An 18727-nucleotide genomic window follows, 5' to 3' on the forward strand; every position below is an offset into this window, starting at 1 on the left:
ATGAGTCAATCAGCAGCACTAAAGAAAAAGGGTTCGAATCCGAACAAAGCTCAAAGTCCACTGAAGAATCTGAACTTTGATATGCAATACCGATCAAGTACTGAATTGGTTAACCAATTCAAGATTAAGAGAGAACAACTTGCTAACGAACGCAATGATAAAGCTAAGAAAGAGCATGCACCAATAGCACATAAAAGAAAGAATTCTGAGGATTTCATTCCACAACAAGGAAAGAGTAAATTGCCTAAGTACAAATCAGTAATTCATTCGTCTTCGAGGGAAGAGCTTGGTACCTCACATATGGTTGTTGGGAAAGGACAAACTAAAAAGAGCTTATTTCAATCCGGAGAGTCCATTCAAGAGAAAGGAACTAAACTTCCTGTGCACAACTTTAGGTTGCAAACGTCTTCCAAGAAAGGTGTTACTACTTCAGTACATGTGACTGGGGAAACACTTGGTAATGCAGAGGAACAACATGATATTCAAGATCTACTAAACTTCAAACAGGTGAAGAGAAAGTCGGTCCTACCGGCCAGAAGTCTTGATCAGTTTCTGGAAGAACAACAGCTACAAAAAGAACATGATATTCATGATCTACCAAACTGCAAGCAGGTAAAGAGAAAGTCAGTCATACCAGCTACTAGTCTTGATCAGTTTAAAAAAAAACAAGCAATACACATAGATGATGAAACAAAAACTGATAACCACAAAGTAGCTGATGATCTTGTGGATCAAGAAGAAATCGGAGGGGATAAGTGTGCTATAGACGAGGAAATTGGCATTGATTGTGGTATAGAAGGTATGTCTTAAGCGTTGTAAGATTTATTACTTATATAAAAAGAAATTTCTTATTTCCTTACTGTTACATCAATCTAGGAATATTGGAGCTGAAAAAAGTTCGAGGAAAAACAACATGTAAGGATATTCACGCAAGAAATTTGGAAGAAAGAAAGAAGGTGACATTTGATAAAGGACAAGCAGTGGGACCAACTGGTAAGATAGTGTCGAAATTAACCAACTTTATAGGAACAATTTCAAGGAACTCTAGATTCATCAACTTGATGTACACTAGTTGACATGCGGTGCCAAAAGATAAGAAAAAGCGCATGTGGGAATATATTAATGTAAGAACAATCAATTTTGAGATTGCATATTTTATTGTTTGTTTTTACTGACTGAAGCTAAATATATTTTATTTTGCATAGTCCAAATTCCTAATTCCAGTAGAAGGAAAGAAGTGGGTGATGACTAGTCTTCGTGATGCTTGGAGGCGATACAAACAAAAAATTAAAGATAGATATTTTGATAAAAATAGTACCGTTGAGGATATGCTAGCAAAACGTCCTGATGACATGCCAGAAGAACAATTCCGTCAATTGATCAAGTATTGGAAACACCCAACTGTTCAAGTAAGGCTAAAATAGTGCATTTCTACTCTTCAACTTATTTTGCATCATATCTATTTTTTTTTTGTTTTATTTATTAATTCAAAGATCTTTTTTTATTTTAATATAGGCCATGTGTGAGATGAATTCTCGAAACAGGAAAAAGCAAAAGTGGAGGCATCGAATGGGCCCTATTAATTTTGCAAGAGTACGCGTGGCATTGGTAATACTTAGCAGACATTTCGTAAAAAAATTGAATTTCATGAGACCAATCCACTTTGTCTTTTTGGATGACAAACTTACCATATCTTAAGCTTTCTTTAGAACATATTGATACGTTTTTTAATCTCTTTTGATATAATTTGTAGCGTGCAACCAAAGAAAACAATGAGGAACCATCAAAGTCTGAAATGTTTATTGCAACTCGTACAAAGACGGGAAAGGATCTTCACACCGATACTCAAGTTGCAATATTAAGTTTTTTAAAGTGGATTAGTGATGAATTTAATTCAGGTTTAAAAGTTATATATTGCTAGGAGGGTGATATTTTTATTTTAATATGCTTGAGTCGCTGGAAAGAAAGAAGTACTTACATTTAATATGGATGTCAATTTTATTCAATAGGCTGAACTTCAGAATCGCCAAAATTTCGGGGAAACAGCAGATGATGCTTTTACGGCAGTGTTTGGAAAGGAGCAGCCTGGTCGAATTAGGTGCTATGGTAGATCAGTGACAACAAGTTCTTTAAAGAAAGATGAGGAAACTAACGAGCTAAAATAGAAACATGCCAATGAAATCACTTCTCTAAAAGAAGAAATGAATGAAATGAGAGAAGAAATGCGACATTTCTTTAGCCAATTGCTTCAAAACAACCCTGGATTGAATGTTCGAGATATGCCAGGGTGTGTTCGATCTAACATTGCTTCACCTATTGATGCGAGTAGTGCACAAGCTGTAAAAGGCCAAAATCTTCCACATTCTTCCGGGTCAACTCATGATCCAGATCTTCAAAAGGTATTTTGTATTTTTTCAAATGTTCTTTTTTAGAGCAATAAGTTTGAAAATTAGTATACTAAAGAACTATATCCTATGTGATAGTTGGCTAATTAGTCCTCTCAGTTTCTCTGAAAGACTTCTTTGTGGTAGTTGGCTTATTAAGGCAGTTAATTTGCAAGTTTTTTAACTTCATGTTTGAATCTTTCAAAGTAGCTCTAGTTTTGGCATGATTGATCTGGAATTTATGGTGGTTCTGCCTGTAGTTCTTCTTCCCATTGGTTGTTGATTTGTGTGTAGTTGTGGCTCTAGCCGGCAGTCCTTGCTTGATAGTGATAATAGGAGTCTCAAGGCCAATAGGTATATCATTTTTAGCCTGATTTTTGTCTTAGTCGAACAACAAACGATTGGATAATAGTATAGGGAGCTGGTTCAGGGGAAAAAGTTGAAGGGTTGTGGATTGACTATTCGAGCTCTTTCCAATACCTTTATTGATCTCTTAAGGAGGATCCATTTCTTCAGCTTGCTCCAGTTCTTAGACTTTGGTGGCTCAAATTTACTCTTGGTGATAGTATTATTAATTAGCAACAAAATCCATTGTTTCTAATTGACTGTCACGATGTCTCAAGCTTTCGTAGAGTGAATTTGTACTGTTTTGCTCTCTGCCATCTATATGATCAGTTTTTGGTGGCTCTTCATCTTGAACAATGTCATTAGTGACACTCTGTGTATTGGATGAATCATCTCGAGTCGGTGTTGTTAGGATCTGACTAACTGCTTCTCTTATGAGATTGACAGCATCATTTATGCTGAAACTTCTCCCATTGTGGCTTATATATATCATCCTTTTCTTCTGAGAAATCTTAAGGAGAGTTGTCTGTATTCGTTTCAGCTAGTGTTTTGTTGTTATTTATCTCATCGAGTTGTTCATTCCCTATTTTTGATACAACATCTGAAAGAATGTGCTGTGATATCAAATGCCACATGCTGATGTGCTTCTGTTTTTTCACCTGTTTTCGGTATGTTTCGTCTTCATCTTTTGCTTCTGCTTCTGTTATCTGTTCGTTTGCAGAAAATTTAATACATAAGGAGAGGATTTTCGTCTTCATCTTCTGCTTCTGCTTCTGTTATCTGTTCGTTTGCAGAAAATTTAATACATAAGGAGAGGAGTTTAGTCTTCATTTTCTGCTTTGTTATCTGTTCGTTTGTAGAATTGTTCATGACTTACATTCACTACTTGTTGCTAATTGATTATATGAGTGATCTTGAACTTCTGGAAGAAGATTCTCTCGATTGCTTCTTGTACTAGCTTAACTGCTAAAAGCTTAGCGCTTCAATCTCTTGGTTATTTGCATCCTGTTTTGTAGTCATTGACTCTCTTTCGGAATAACTCAAAAATGAATCAGAACTTTTTGCTGCACAAGACTTGTTGCCACTATCCTTGTGATTATCTTCATCAGCTCCACGGATCACTTTGCTGTCCAATTTTGTAGATTCATCCGAAAATATGTCTATGATCAGGCTCCACATGCTCCTATTCTGCAATCTGATTTTTTGTTCATAATTGGTTTTAACTTTTAATTTTATTTTAAATGTGTAGGGAAATGAAGGTGATCAAATTTGAAGGGTCGCCACAAGTCAATTTGATCTCATTGAAGTGGATGATGAAGAGTTTTTGAACTATTGTAAAAGTTTGAATACGTTATATTTGATTTTGTGAAATATATTCATTGCTAGAATATATTGAACTATTGTAAGAGTACTTTTTGAACAATTATTGTGTACACATATTTAGAATATTGTTTTATAAGTATGTGTATGTACACAAGACATACTATCTTTTGAAGTTTATTGCAAATCTAAATATTTGAATTACTTATTAGCTAATTTGACGCTTGAGTTTATTTATTGCAAAACAATATTGGTGTTTTTTAATTAGAAATTGTGGCATATAAATCTTTTATAGCCAAAATAATATTGCCACACTTAAAAGTGTAGCCATAGGAATGTAAATTGTGTATGCACATAGGCAAGGACTACACTTCAAAGTGTTGTCATACATAAGATAGAAAAGGCAACACTTTAAAATCGTGGGCAATATGGAAGAAAAGGCCACGCTTGAAAGTGTAGCTGATAAGCCAACACTTTTAAGTGTAGCTGCAAAGCGTGGCCTTTTTGCCTTTTAGGCTACGCTTGAACGTGTAGCTAACAAGGCAACACTTTTAAGCGTAGCTGCAAAGCGTGGCCTTTTTGCCTTTTAGGCTACGCTTTTAAGCGTAGCTAATACGAAAAGTGTTGTCTAAAGTCAAAGGTTACACCTCTTTAGGCTACCCCCAAAAAAGTGTTGCCAAAAGTCAAAAAGTGTAGCCTTTTATCAAAGGGAACACTTTTTGCTAGTTTAGACAACACTTTTCTAGGGTGGCCGTAGCCCTAAAATGTTGTAGTGTTTCTGTTCCATACATCAATTGTTCTCATGTACACTTTAATTCCAAATAAAATGGTATTAACTATATGTATTAATTTAACTTCAAATTTAATTTTGAGTAATTAATATGAATAAAGGGTAAAATTGTAAAATTAATTAATTTATTAATAATTTTTTAATTATTCTGTAAAATAAAAAAAATGTCCATCTAATATAGGACGAAAAGAGTATTGATTTGCAATGAAACTTACCTTTTAAATCCCATAATTACTATATTAATTTCTACATTTCCTTTCAGAAACGTAACTAAGGAAAAAAGAAAGTAAAAGAATTTTAGGAGAAGTGATAAATAGTACTTAATAGTGAGGAATAATATAAATAGATCACCATTAATTTTTTATAATTACTATTTACTATGCTACATATTTTAACAGAAACTTAAGCAATACAAGGAAAGTAAAAAAAAATTAGGATAAGAGATATCAATAGTAATAGTGAGGAATTATATAAATAGATCATTATTAATGTAATGTAATATTTTAAAGCCTACAATAAGAAATGAATTCCAAAAAATTGAGAAAAAAGATAATAAGAGATTCTGGCCAAAAAAGTATGACGTATCAGCCTTTTCATTATGTTAAAAGTTATCTAGTTTCATATAAACTTCATATCCAATATTATTTTCTTGTATGGTTGTACCCAAATAAATGTATAGTAACAACATATAATATTGTCATGTGAAAATTTATGTTAAATATTAAAATTTAAATTAACAAATTATAAACAGGAAATATCCTTATCATATCACATGAATTGATATGTAATAATTAATTAACCTACCTTAATAAATTATATTAATTTCCTGGATATCGTCAAAATATATTTTTTATTAACTACTTACTCTATGAATCAATAATAATAAATGAATTGATTTTATTTTTTTAACAACTTACATATTTTAGCCGATGATAAAAACTATAAAAAGGTTGTTGATTATTGGGATAGATAGATATATTAGTGAAATAAAATAAAAGATTTAGAAAAGAAATGGCAATTCCTAAAAATATTTTTCTTGTTATTATTGGTTTTTTGGCTACTTTCTCTATAGTTTTGGCTAAACCAGGAATTGCATCATTTTATAATAGTAGCTATGCTCGTAAGTATTTTCTCTCTCTTTCAAATTGTTCCTCTATTTAAATTTCATTACACATTTTTTTAACAAAAAAAAAAAAGGAATTATTTACGAAATTCATCGCTAAACATGAGCCTTTTGATAATCCATTGCTAGTTTGTTATTGAACAACATTTTATTGTTTAACGACAAAAGTTGTCTCCTATTAATTCTTGATTTAACCAAAAACATTCTTACATAATTTGAAATCTCAATTTATATTAGTTTCGTATATTTACGATAAATCTAACTCTAACTTTTTTTTCTTATTAATTTAACTTGTCTATACTGACAGCGTCAAAATGTTATGGAACCAAACCACAAGGTGACATGGTAGCAAAAGTTGGTTCTAAATCTTTATGGGATGGTGGTGCCATTTGTGGAAAAAAATTTAATGTGACATGTACTGGAGAAACAAATAAATATTTGTTACATCCTTGTACTGGTAAAAGTGTTGTGGTGAAGATTGTTGATTATTGTCCTGAATGTACTGCTGATGCAACTTTTTATCTACCTGAAAAAGCTTTCGAAACTATTTCTATGGTTATGGCTTTCGAAGTCAAGATCGATTACGTTCAGTAAGTAAATATTATTTAGTTTGATTTATGATTACTTGCATGATTTATATATGATTATTTTGTTTTATGATTTTCAGGATTAAATGAGGATATCAAGAAGTTTTATAAAATGCTTCTTCATAGAGGATGAAGCTTACAATTCCAAATAATTTAGTACTATAGTTTATGTGAAATTATATTTCTAAGGAAAGTTGATTTGATCAATGTATAATTCAACAAATGAATGCATATACTTGATCAATAATAAGACAATAAAATCATTGATATTATCATAATTTTGGTTTGCAATTACCTTTGGAAATCAATTATTAGTTGTTTCACTCTCAATATGTCCGTTCAAATAGAAGAGACAACATATGAATACGAGTGTAATTTAACCTCTTTGCACGGATACAAATTTAATCGTCATTTCCTAATATAAATGTCAAATATCGAGTGTGAAATCAAAATAAATATTTAATATCATCCCTACTATCTTCATGAATATCCAAATGATCCTAAACGTACAACCTTATCTATTGCCAAAATGACAGAATTACATGTTAGTAGTACTTGATTTTTATTTATTTATTAGTACATCAATAGACACATTTTTAACATTCAAGTGAAGGAAAAAAAAAACTTATTACCCTAGCTACGTATACTCTGTAAATTGTGATAAATTTTGTTGGAGTAACTTTATACATATGTACAACCTGACATATATGTCAAAAGACTTTATTATAAGATGTTAATTAATTCATCATTTTATATTATTATTAAGATATTAATTCAGTCATAAAATTGTCTTCAAACATAAATTATTTATCTTTCATTTTATTTTCCTAATTTTTGCATGACCATAAGATTAGATATAAATTCAGCAACAAGAATTCATGATATTATATACTCCCTTCATCATTATCCAAAGTAAAGTAATATTTGTTAAAGAGAGTTTTACCTTTTAATGTGAAACTTCTCGTACAAATTAATATGAATTTAACCCCGGTGTAGCTCGAAAGCAGAAAGAGTAAAATTCATTCGAGAGAGCTTGGTGGTCTTAAGAATGGTTCGGGTGGGGGATTCTCTTAAGAATAAAGAATTAGAATAGAATCTAATTCATGTTCATGTTAACAGAAGAGCGGATCCAATACCAAGACGCTTGAGAGAAAGGGCTAGCCTTGTATATACGCTATTCCTGTTTATGTCAGAGGTGCCCAAAGCTAGAAGCAAGTTTTATAGTAGAATATTCAAAGCTTTTGAGTAAGTAAGATGGATGAATTTGGAAGCAAGTGAAAGAACTAGTTGCATAGATATAGATATAGAGAAAGTCCTTTCTCTGAAGACGGTGATATTAGGGTTTTGAGATCGGTTCTGACGTCGAACAGGTTTTCGACCCGAAAAGCTCCACAGAGTTGTCGTATGAGTGTCCAATACGGAGTATATCAAACCATAAAAAAGAAGTTTAATAGTACCCTAGCTACTTTATACACATGTACGTCTCTGTTTGAAGGCTAGCTCCTGCTTTAGATCACTTGGTTACATTTTTTTATTATGATGTTTTAGAGGAATAAATGATGAAGGCAAACCATAGGTAACAAAGAGCATCATTTCCAAGACCAGAAATGCCACGAAGCAAATGGAACGAGCCATGGAATTAATGAGTGAAAAAAAATTGGAAATGTTTTTTTTAATAATAAGAAAGATTGTAATTTAGAGTTGTGAATAAACAAATAACACAATGGAGGTTATTTATAGGGAGTAAAATAAGAGTAAGACCAAGATAGTTAAAATTTAGTGGGACAACAATATGTGAAGCAATGGTTGTTCACAATAAACATGTTCTTCTTTTTAAAAAAAAAATAATAATAATAATTGAGGTAGGTGATTACACCGTAGAAAATCGAATCATCACCAATAAAGAAAGATTGCAATTTAGAGTTGTGAATGAACAAATAACACAATAGAGGTTATTTATAGGGAGTGAAATAAGAGTAAGACCAAAATAGTTAAAAATTTAGTGGGCCAACAAACAAACAAATAACACAATGGAGGTTCTTCTTTCTTCTTCTTTTTTTAAATAATAATAATAATAATAATTGAGTTAGGTGATTACATAGTAGGAAATCGAATCATCACCAATAAAAAAAAGATTGTAATTTAGATTACTTGGGACCTCTCTGCACGGATAAACATTGTTCCTCTTTTTTTTTTCTTTTTTAGTTGGGGGTAGGGTAGAGGAAGGAGAAATGATATAGGGAATTATAAGATGGAGAATCGAACTGTCACCAATAAGGTAAAAAGTTCATATAGCCAACCAAAGAGTAGCTCTTACTTGGGATTATCCTAACATGATCATCTAATAGTTACAGAGAATGAACTGATTCAGATAATTTAATTTCTCAATCGTTTTAACTCAATTCTAACAAATGAAAATCGAAAAGATTGAAGTTATTTGATTAAATACGAAATTTAAAAGAAATTGTGATATATTAGCCCAATAAATTTGAATAAGGTCCATGAAAATAAATTTAAGATTGGGCCTTGAGTTGCAAATTGGCCCATTGGGTTTTAACAAATTTAACATACATGTGGCTCATTTAAAAGGAGGCGCTCCCTAGTCTAAGTTCTTACATTCGTAAAACTCGAATACGATCGAGATTTCAAATTAATATTAGAGCAATTTTATTCATCTTACTATATTTCATGATGACATTAAATTAAGAACTAAGTTTTGATCATTCATATTATTATTTTCTATCAAGTATTCGTGAACTGCTTTGAAGTTCGACTAATCTGAATCCATAATGAAAAGTCCCACTTTAAAGAAATCCACAATCAACTAGTTAATAAGTTAAAAGACGTTGAATCACTTCTCACGAAACCAAAATCCAATCAAAAACCTTTCTTGAAAATGATATAGTTTACCCTAAGACACATCTTTGAAATTTTATTTTATTTTCTTATCACTAAACAAGTTACCCCCTTAAACAAGAATTAAATAAATGATAGTGGATTCAGAATTTAAATTTAAGACTAATAAAATTATGAGTCCAAATCTAATATTTACCAAATTTTAGTCATACCTTTTATAAAAAATATTTTTTATATTAACATTTCATTAAGATATTCAATATCCTATATAACAATATTTTATAGTTACAATTAAATATTCAGACAAATAATAATATTATAAAAAAAATTGTTTTATTTTATACTCCATATCAAAAATTATGAATTCAAACAACGTCAAAAAGATTATGTCCACCAAGTGACCCAATGTGATAATATCAACTTGCATTTATTTTTTTTCCACATGTTTAGTACAACATCAATTTTGCTATGGACTTTACTTTGTTTGGTCAGCATCATCTCTGCACAACAAAAATTGCCACGTAAACATCATGTGACATTGAATAGAGACCGTTCGGAATATTTTTTCTATTTTAATTTATACCCTATAGTTTAATTGATTATATTATTTATATGGGATATCTTTTTAGATCTCTTTTAACTTGCTTTGTTTTGAAAGAGTACTGCAATTTAATCAGTTAGCAAGATTGGAATTAAAATGATAAAAATTGACACAATATGCGAATTACAAATTTTTTAATTTCAATTTATATAAAAAAAATTATAAAAATAAAGAAATAAATTTCAATTCTTCTCGTATCGATAAATTGGAAATCACATATTTCTAAGATGTATGACTAAGATAAGCAAACGTCATTATTAAAACACTTTTGACTAGTCTTTATCTTGGATAAGACATTATGATTTAGGGTGTGTTCGATATGAATGAAATATTTTTGATAATTTTTTAATTTTAACTTTTTATATAGTATATTTATATTATTAAAAATAAAGTTTTTTTATAATACAAAAAATTATGTTATAAAATATGATTTTTCAACTTCATTTTCATTAAATCAACAAATCATGAAAACAGGTGAGGAACATATTTCATTAGTTGGGAAGCTTCTATTGTGAAATATGTGTCTGTTGGTATAGCCACTGAATATTTTTCAATAAGATTTTGTAATAGTATAAAGATTATAAGATTAAATAATATTATGATACATTCTATATATCTTTAATTTTGAATTATAACATTTACAAAGTTTTTAATAAAAAACTATATCAAGTTAAAATCAAACAAATGAGAGAGTAATTAATTGTCAACACTAGATGACTTGACATGATCAAACAATCCAAATAATAATTGAAAAAGGAGAAAAAAATAATCAAATTAGGTGACAAAATAATAAAAAGATAGACCTTATTCTTTGCGTCTGTCAGTTAATATGAAAGGGACATTCTAATTATAAGACATTACGTATTAGACTTGCTTTTCTTGTGCTCTAATTTCTACTCACCACTATTTTATTTTATATTGTAATTATTTTAATTTATCTAAAAATAATAATAATTATTTTTTCTCTATTTAGAAACTTTTATATTTAAATTCAAAATGGATGTTATGGATATGTTTAAGGTAGTCATGAAGAATCCAAAATAGAAAAGAGAAAGTAGCAATAATAAATAATATAATAATTAAAATTAAAGGCCGTATAATAAAAATTAAATAATAAACTATCAGGAGAGTAATAAAAATAATTGTGAGAATGAAACTAGACAAAGCTCGATTACCTACTTACTTTTTATCCTAATTATCGATCTCCAAATTTTTATATCTAAGGTTATGTTCTCTATCCAATCACCTCTCGACAATACTTCTTTGGCATAGCTCTACCTCTCCTTCTACCTACTATAGTCAACCTCTCATACTTCCTTATCGAAAATTTTGTGCATCTCCACTTCACCATACGAATCATCTCAATCTCACCAATCACCATCACGGAGGTCACTTCCACATTATCTCATATATCTTTGCTCTTAGTACTATATCAATCATAATATGATCACATATTTATCTCAACATCCTCATTTCTGCTACTTTCATCTTCTGGATGTGCAAGTTCTTGACTGGCCAACACTCTGATCCATACATATCTGGTCTAACTGGCCACCACTTCATAAAACCTACATTAAGATTTGATTAAAAAATATACTCTTATCACACATGATATCATATTCAAGCCTCAATTTCAACCATCCTACTTCAACACGTTGCGTATATTATTTAAACTTAACCTCAAATTTTCTAAATAATAAATTATTAGGTTGGCATTTCTTTATCATACACATGCAAATCTTCTCAGACATGCTTCTTGTTATGATCATGATATTGATAGGTATAAAGATTCTTCCTTTACCCTACTATTTTATCAAACAACTATTCTTATAAATACAACTAATAATTTTTGTTTTTTAAAATAAATGTAAAGTCATGTCAATCTCATGCACATTCTTGGAAGTTTTGGACTTATATGCATTATTATTATTATTGTAAGGATCTAAAGAGTCTTTCATTATTTCACGGCAATCAAATTACATTTTACTCCCTCCAGCCTTTTTTATTTGACACGTTGACAAAAATAAGATTATTTTAAATATTTATCATTTTATAATATAAAAGAATATGTTATATATATTCTTTTTGTCTTAGTTTATATGGAATTTTGAGAGTTAAATTGTTTAATTTTGATCCTTAATTCAGGTATAGAATTTTTAAGCTTTTTGAAATAAAATTTACATGTTGAGTACTACGTAAAAGTACTATAGATTATAATAATTGATAATCCAATATATTTAAAAGATGTGTGAAAAAAATTCAGTAAAATAAAAGACTTGTTTGAATGTAAAAATCTGAAAGGACATGCCATATAAATTGAGACATGACACAAAAAAATTCAGTAAAAAAAATAATATTTTCTTATATTTTGAATTGAAAATTCTAATTTCGCTCCTTAAAAAGTACATGTCTTTTGTGTTGCATATATAGTTCAAGTTTGTAGGGCACAATTAGGGGAATTTACATATCTTGGACAAAAACATAGCTCCGATGTTGTATCACAGATGTTGAATCCTCTTTAGCTTTCTTTGTTTATTTTTTCATTATATTTTAAATTTTCTGAGTGAAAATTCTGACCCCGTTCCTAAAAAATGTACGTGTCTTTTTGTATATAGTCCAAGCTTGCAGGGCACAACTAGGGGAATTTACATCTTGGACAAAAATAATAGTGGTGGGTGGTGTTGTTATTATATATATCCAACTGGGGAAGGTTGAGTTTAGTTCCAAATTTAAAGGGTGTAGGGTATAAGATTATGACTTGTGTTTTATATATATATGAAATATCACTATAGCAGCCATTGTCCCATTCCTACCTATACCTAAAAAAAAAAATCAGCATTTTTTGTTTTGTATTTTAGTTGAAATTCTATCACTTTCCTAATCATAACATCTTAAAACTTAAAAGATAAGAGTTAAATGAAAATGGAAATAAAAGGTAAAAATAACGTTTATTGATTACATTTCGGTTCTATTTTTTAAATGTATTTATTATATAGTGAAGTTTTAATTTTTACAGGTTAAACTCTAGGTCATTGTCTTTTAGAGATAGAGCTTAATAATAGAAACAAAATGTAGGAATAACATTTAATTTATCGATCACTTTTTTACTTTATTTTAAAATAAAATCTCAAAATTATATATAAAATTTTAATTATTGCAGGTTAAACTCTAGGTAATTATCTCTTAAAGATAGATTCTAATAAAAAAATGGAAACAAAATGTAAAACAATGTCAATTAGTCACATTTTAGTTGTCTTTTAAAAGATAACTATTATTATATGGAGTTTCAAATTTTATAGGTGAAATTCAGGACATGATTTTGAAAGATTTGAAACAAAAACGTAAATAACAAGGAAACAATGTAAACGTCTATTAGAGAAGAGCCAAAACAAAAATAAAATCTTGTGATAATCAAAACACCATAAGCAATTTACTAAGATAAATTATTTAAAAAATAATAATAAACGATGATAAAACTATGATAATAGAATTGATATCATTGTCAATACCCTAGGCAAGACGTCATTACACTACCTTCTATCATTTTACTCTAGTATGTGTCTTTCACCTGTGGCGTAGTTATATGGTTGTCAGGATGTTCAATTCGTCGAAAAAAATATTGTATATACAAGTAAAATGATACACAATAATGATTAAATAATATATTTTAGATATTCTTAACACAACAAGTTATTGGACTTGGCGTAGCTACATGGTTATCAGGATGTTCAATTCGTCGAAAAAATATCGTATATACAAGTAAAATGATACACAACAATGATTAACTAATATATTTTAGATATCCTTTAACACAACAAGTTATTATAGTCCAGTGGTTTTAGATGCTTGGAATAAGGTAGTACTCGTGTGTTTGAATCTCACTTGTTCTACTTTTAGAAAAGAGTTTTTGTTATGCAATTTATGAATACCTTTGTGAAATTTCTGACTCCATTATCATTTACACTCTTCTATCTAAAATTATATCCTTATCTTATCACCCTTCATCAATTAATCAAAATACGTGTAAACTAACCCAAACATTATATTATACCAAAAGAAAATCTTCCACTCATTAATGATTCCTTTTATTTTAATAATAGTTTTGTTGATTTTATTAGATCATCAAAGAGATCAAATAGGTGTAATGGCTAAAGGCACATGTGCACTCAGATTCTAATACATTTGTAACTTCCAGAGGATTTTCGTATTTGGACTCTTTTTTTTGTTTTGCCTAGTCATATTCATAGCATAAAAAATATATTATTATTTTTTATAGAATCAATCTTTAACTAATCACATTCACATACATAAGCAAATGTATAATATTTGAACACGTTTCTAATATGAAAGTGAAAGTTAGTTCTAAGTAGGATCTAAAGACGTTTAACTTCAGCTAATATCAAAATTAAGTTCAATTGTTAAAAGTAAAATTCCTTTTAGTTTGATCTTCTCTTCTCTTTTAAGTCAGGTTCTTAAAATATGAAATCGAATTTTTTGAATATCTTGAGAAAAATGAGACTTCTTTGGGAATATTGCGTTATCCTTTTAGTGTCACATAATGTCATTTTCATTCTTAATACAAATTTTCTTCTAATTTACAATAGAAAAAATCTTTATTTCTAATAATACATTATCTTTTTATTGTTACATAATGTCATTTTCATTCTGACTGATTTTATGAATTTTCAACTACACAACTCTTAATTTGGAATTTATGATAGTTCACATTGACTTAATTAGTGAACTCCAAAATTGATAACAAATTCCAACTTTACTTCGAACTTGTGGACACTATTGATGTAGTTTAGGGGTTGTTTGGTTATGACATAAGAGGTAACAATCTCATGATATACGAAATTATTTTATATGAAATTAACTCCGTGAGAAATCTAGTTTTTTTAAAAAAAATAAATTAATTAGAATAATTTTTGGCGTTAAACGACTATAGAAAAGTATTTTCATTTTCATGAATAAAAAAATAAAAATATTTTACTACGATATAAATTGTTCAAAACTGAATAATCATTCGATCAATAAATTATGCATTCTCTAATGAATTTTCCTAGCATAAATTTAAATTAATCGAATCAGTAATAGCTAGATACCTTGTAGGATAATTTCTTAGCACCTTTGATAAGCAAACAAGTTGTTTGCGATTTTAGCCTTTTTTTTCTTTTTTCTTTTTTTATTTTTAACAGCCTGTTTTATTTCTTTCTCCAAGAGATTTTCTGTAAACATAAAAAAACAGTACTAAGGATCTTTATGTCTCATTGTCCCCACAAATCCAAATTTTACAAAAAAAAGTCCATTATACATACCAACTATTTTTCATATTTCAAAATCATCTCTCTCATTTTTATTAAAAAAAATGTCTAATTTTCAAATTCTCTCTAAGTATAGAACCAAGATTCTATCTTTATTCTTCAATATCATCTTCCTTGTTATAATTTCTTGTCTTACATTTCATTTCTACTCTTCAAATTCCAATTTTTATCCAAACAACACTTTCACAATTCTCCAAAAAAATAGTTTCTTGAAAAGCAAAGATATTGGTTGTAAAGGTATTGAAAAATTTGTTACTAGAGATGAAAAGTGCACTTATGTTAAATCCCATGAAGGGTGTAAACCTAATGGATATATTTTTTATCTACAACTTTTTTATTGCACTTTTAGCCCAATTCTTGGTTATATTTTACTATCACTTTGGTTAATTTTACTTTTTTATTTATTAGGTGATACTGCTAGTACTTATTTTTGTTCTTCACTTGATGGATTATCAAAAAGTTTGAAACTTTCACCTATAATTGCTGGTGTTACACTTCTTTCACTTGGTAATGGTGCACCTGATTTTTTCTCTAGTATTGTTTCTTTTATGAATGACGGTACAAATGATATTGGACTCAATAGTATAATTGGTGGTGCTTTCTTTGTTTCAAGTGTAGTGGCTGGGATTACAAGTATATCAATTAGTCAACATGGAAGGAAAATCAAGAAGTCGAGTTTTATAGGGAATGTCATGTTCTTGATTCTTTGTGTTGTTTGCCTTCTTGTTGTGATCATCATTGGAAAGATACACTTGTGGGGTAGTTTAGGTTTCTTTTTCTTGTATCTTGTCTATGTTTGCTTCATATTCGCCTCAGAAATGCATGTTCGACAGGAAGAGATTGAGACAGATGATGATGATTCATTTGATTTGCCAATGGTTTGTGACATGAAAAAAGGTCAAGAATTGTCATGTGAATTGAAGGTGCCTTTGTTGGTGGATAAAGGTCATGAGGTTCAAAGTGCAAAATTTTGTGTGTTGAGAAAAGTTGGGTATGTTCTTGAATTACCACTTGACTTGCCAAGAAAGTTGACAATTCCAAATGTTTCACAAGAGAAATGGTCAAAATCATTTGGGATTGTGTCAATCACTTTAGCTCCTTTGTTATTGGTTCTCATTTGGGATTTCTTTGGGCCTAAATCAAGTATTTGGGCCTATGGAATTAGTGGTGTTCTTGGGCTTTGTTGTGGGGTTCTTGTGTTTTTCACTAGTGATGGGCTTCATCCACCAAAAAAGTTCAACTTTTTGTGGCTTGGGCTTGGTTTCTTAATGAGCATTACTTGGACTTACATCTTGGCTGAAGAACTTATTTCTTTGTTGGTCTCAATGGGCCTAATCTTTGGGATAAGCCCATCAATTTTGGGCCTAACTGTTCTTGCTTGGGGTAACTCATTAGGAGACTTGGTAGCTAATGTAACACTTGCCAAAACTGGTGGGCCTATAGGAGCCCAAGTGGCTTTATGTGGATGCTATGCCGGGCCTATATTCAACACCTTAGTGGGCTTGGGCTCATCACTCATTTTCACAACTTGGAAAGAGTTTCCTTCAAGTTATATTGTGCCAATAGATTCAACTATTTATGAGACCATTGGGTTTTTACTATTGGGCTTACTTTGGGCCTTGGTAATCTTGCCCAAAAGAGATATGAGGCTTGATAAGTTCTTTGGAGTTGGGCTTTTAGCTATATACTCATGTTTCTTGTTCTTAAAAATTGCTAGAGCTTTGGGCTTCATTGAATTTCAAGTTTCCCCATAGAGACCTCGTGAATAAGGAAGCATGTCGACTCTGAAAGGAAGCTCTCGAGAGGAAAAGAGAAGAAAATAACCAATGATATCATCCTAAGCCGATTGCTTCTCTCAAGATAATAGTGAGGAAGCTAGGTTGAAGCACTTTGTAGTAAAGTAGAATCAAAGATCTCTACTTAGATGTAAATTTGTATTTATGTATTTAACCTAAGTATATATAATGGTGATGTATTATCTTGCATATCAACCAACGGCCTATTCGGAAATCTCCTGATTTATGATTCTTCTTTTTTTAACTTCCTAACCAAATCATTGATTATTACGTCTTTCCTCATCTTTGGGTGCCATGAAATTATGTCTCGAAGTTTCACATGTGGAATTTGAAATTATGGGACTATTTATCAATTAAAGTAACTAAAGAAGTGGATATTTATGTAATTTACTTTATTGTAAAAGTAATAAGACCTTGGGCCTTGAATTCATTAGCAGTAAATGGGCTCAGTTTGATGTTCTTATGTAAGCCCAAATGTACACCAATATTGGCATACTGGGCCAAAAGTTTGTTTGAACTATGAAGCTAGATCTGAATCACATATGTTGATTGAGAATTGCTCGGAAATTCATTGATAATGAATTTGTTGAGGCAAAGTTATGAGCAAGGTATTGTAGTTACTTTAAATATAATGTTTGTTTCAATTGTCATTTAATTTTATTGTATTGTAGTATTATCATATGCATTTTATGTAACGATGAAAATGTCATTTTTACGTCAGTGATTAGGATATCATCACCTAGTAAAGCGCAATGTACGTAATTATTAATTTGGTGTAGTCATATCATTATCTTTGTTTCCTCATCTTGACCTTACTTATTATTAAATAATCCTATTATTAAACGATACAATTCATTTAAACATTGTACTTAACAATAGACTACAATATATTCTGAAATAATGTGTATTAATCATCCAAACAAGTTGTTATACCTCTCATAAAGGATAAAAGAATACTTATCGACCTGGGGTTGTTCATGGTTATGGTTATAAAATCAAATCGAACCGCAATTCGAACCAAACCGATTAAAAAAAACAGATATTTGGTTTGATTTGGTTAAGTTTGATTTTAAATTTTGAAAAACTGATACTATTTGGTTTGGTTTGGTTTTACTAAAAATCAACCGCAAAAATAATCAAACCGAACCAAGAAGTTATATATATTTTAAATTTTATAAGATGTTAAGATCTCCAGAATATTGAATCAACTTTATGCTATTGACAAATGAGTTTTTTAAGTTTTTGAAACTTGGTACATTGGATGAATCGCTTTGTTCGTGTAATAGCTTTTTTGTGAATTATTCATGTACTAGGTGTTTGCATCTATCGAGATACGTATTTATGCAACAAACTTATTACTTTTGAACCGAAAAAACCGAACAAAACAGACAATAACCAAACCGACGGTTATTTTTTTTATTTAGTTTGGTTTTAAAAATTTAAAACCGATAATTGATTTGAATTTAATTTTAACCAATAACCGATCTAAACCGAACCACGAACCCCCCTTATCGCTTCACCAAGAACTTAGTTATCTTTGTCCAATTTTTTGCTAAAAGGGATCAAAATTCAAAATGTCAAAAAAAAAAAAAAAAAACAAT

The 18727-nt window shown here is 29.8% G+C and overlaps 3 protein-coding genes and 1 pseudogene across 3 annotated transcripts; all 4 read left to right on the forward strand.

Moving 5' to 3' along the window:
• Window positions 1-1424, forward strand: LOC125824664 (uncharacterized). Its single transcript, XM_049504059.1, has 3 exons — window positions 1-799; window positions 877-993; window positions 1225-1424. Exons 1-3 carry the CDS (start codon window positions 1-3, stop codon window positions 1422-1424), a joined length of 1116 nt encoding a protein of 371 aa, XP_049360016.1.
• Window positions 1425-1527: 103 nt separating this feature from the next.
• On the forward strand, window positions 1528-3687 carry LOC125824665 (uncharacterized; annotated as a pseudogene).
• Window positions 3688-5850: 2163 nt separating this feature from the next.
• On the forward strand, window positions 5851-6556 carry LOC125824552 (putative EG45-like domain containing protein 1). Its single transcript, XM_049503954.1, has 2 exons — window positions 5851-5959; window positions 6270-6556. The coding sequence occupies exons 1-2, from the start codon at window positions 5851-5853 to the stop codon at window positions 6554-6556; spliced, it is 396 nt and encodes a 131-aa protein (XP_049359911.1).
• Window positions 6557-15357: 8801 nt separating this feature from the next.
• LOC125824490 (cation/calcium exchanger 1-like) lies at window positions 15358-17294 on the forward strand. Its single transcript, XM_049503877.1, has one exon. The coding sequence runs from the start codon at window positions 15375-15377 to the stop codon at window positions 17082-17084; it is 1710 nt and encodes a 569-aa protein (XP_049359834.1). The 5' UTR covers window positions 15358-15374; the 3' UTR covers window positions 17085-17294.
• Window positions 17295-18727: the final 1433 nt, after the last annotated feature.

The sequence above is a fragment of the Solanum verrucosum genome, unplaced genomic scaffold, assembly GCF_900185275.1.
Source record: "Solanum verrucosum unplaced genomic scaffold, falcon-dt-bn FXZP01000022.1, whole genome shotgun sequence".
Taxonomy (NCBI): Eukaryota; Viridiplantae; Streptophyta; class Magnoliopsida; order Solanales; family Solanaceae; genus Solanum; species Solanum verrucosum.

Bases quoted from the DNA above. Each gene is read 5' to 3' on its own strand.
- LOC125824664 (XM_049504059.1), top strand. From the start codon at position 1: ATGAGTCAATCAGCAGCACTAAAGAAAAAGGGTTCGAATCCGAACAAA. The intron at 800-876 runs GTATGTCTTAAG...ACATCAATCTAG, and splicing joins CATTGATTGTGGTATAGAAG to GAATATTGGAGCTGAAAAAA. The intron at 994-1,224 runs GTAAGATAGTGT...TCCTAATTCCAG, and splicing joins ACAAGCAGTGGGACCAACTG to TAGAAGGAAAGAAGTGGGTG.
- LOC125824490 (XM_049503877.1), top strand. From the start codon at position 15,375: ATGTCTAATTTTCAAATTCTCTCTAAGTATAGAACCAAGATTCTATCT.
- LOC125824552 (XM_049503954.1), top strand. From the start codon at position 5,851: ATGGCAATTCCTAAAAATATTTTTCTTGTTATTATTGGTTTTTTGGCT. The intron at 5,960-6,269 runs GTAAGTATTTTC...CTATACTGACAG, and splicing joins TTATAATAGTAGCTATGCTC to CGTCAAAATGTTATGGAACC.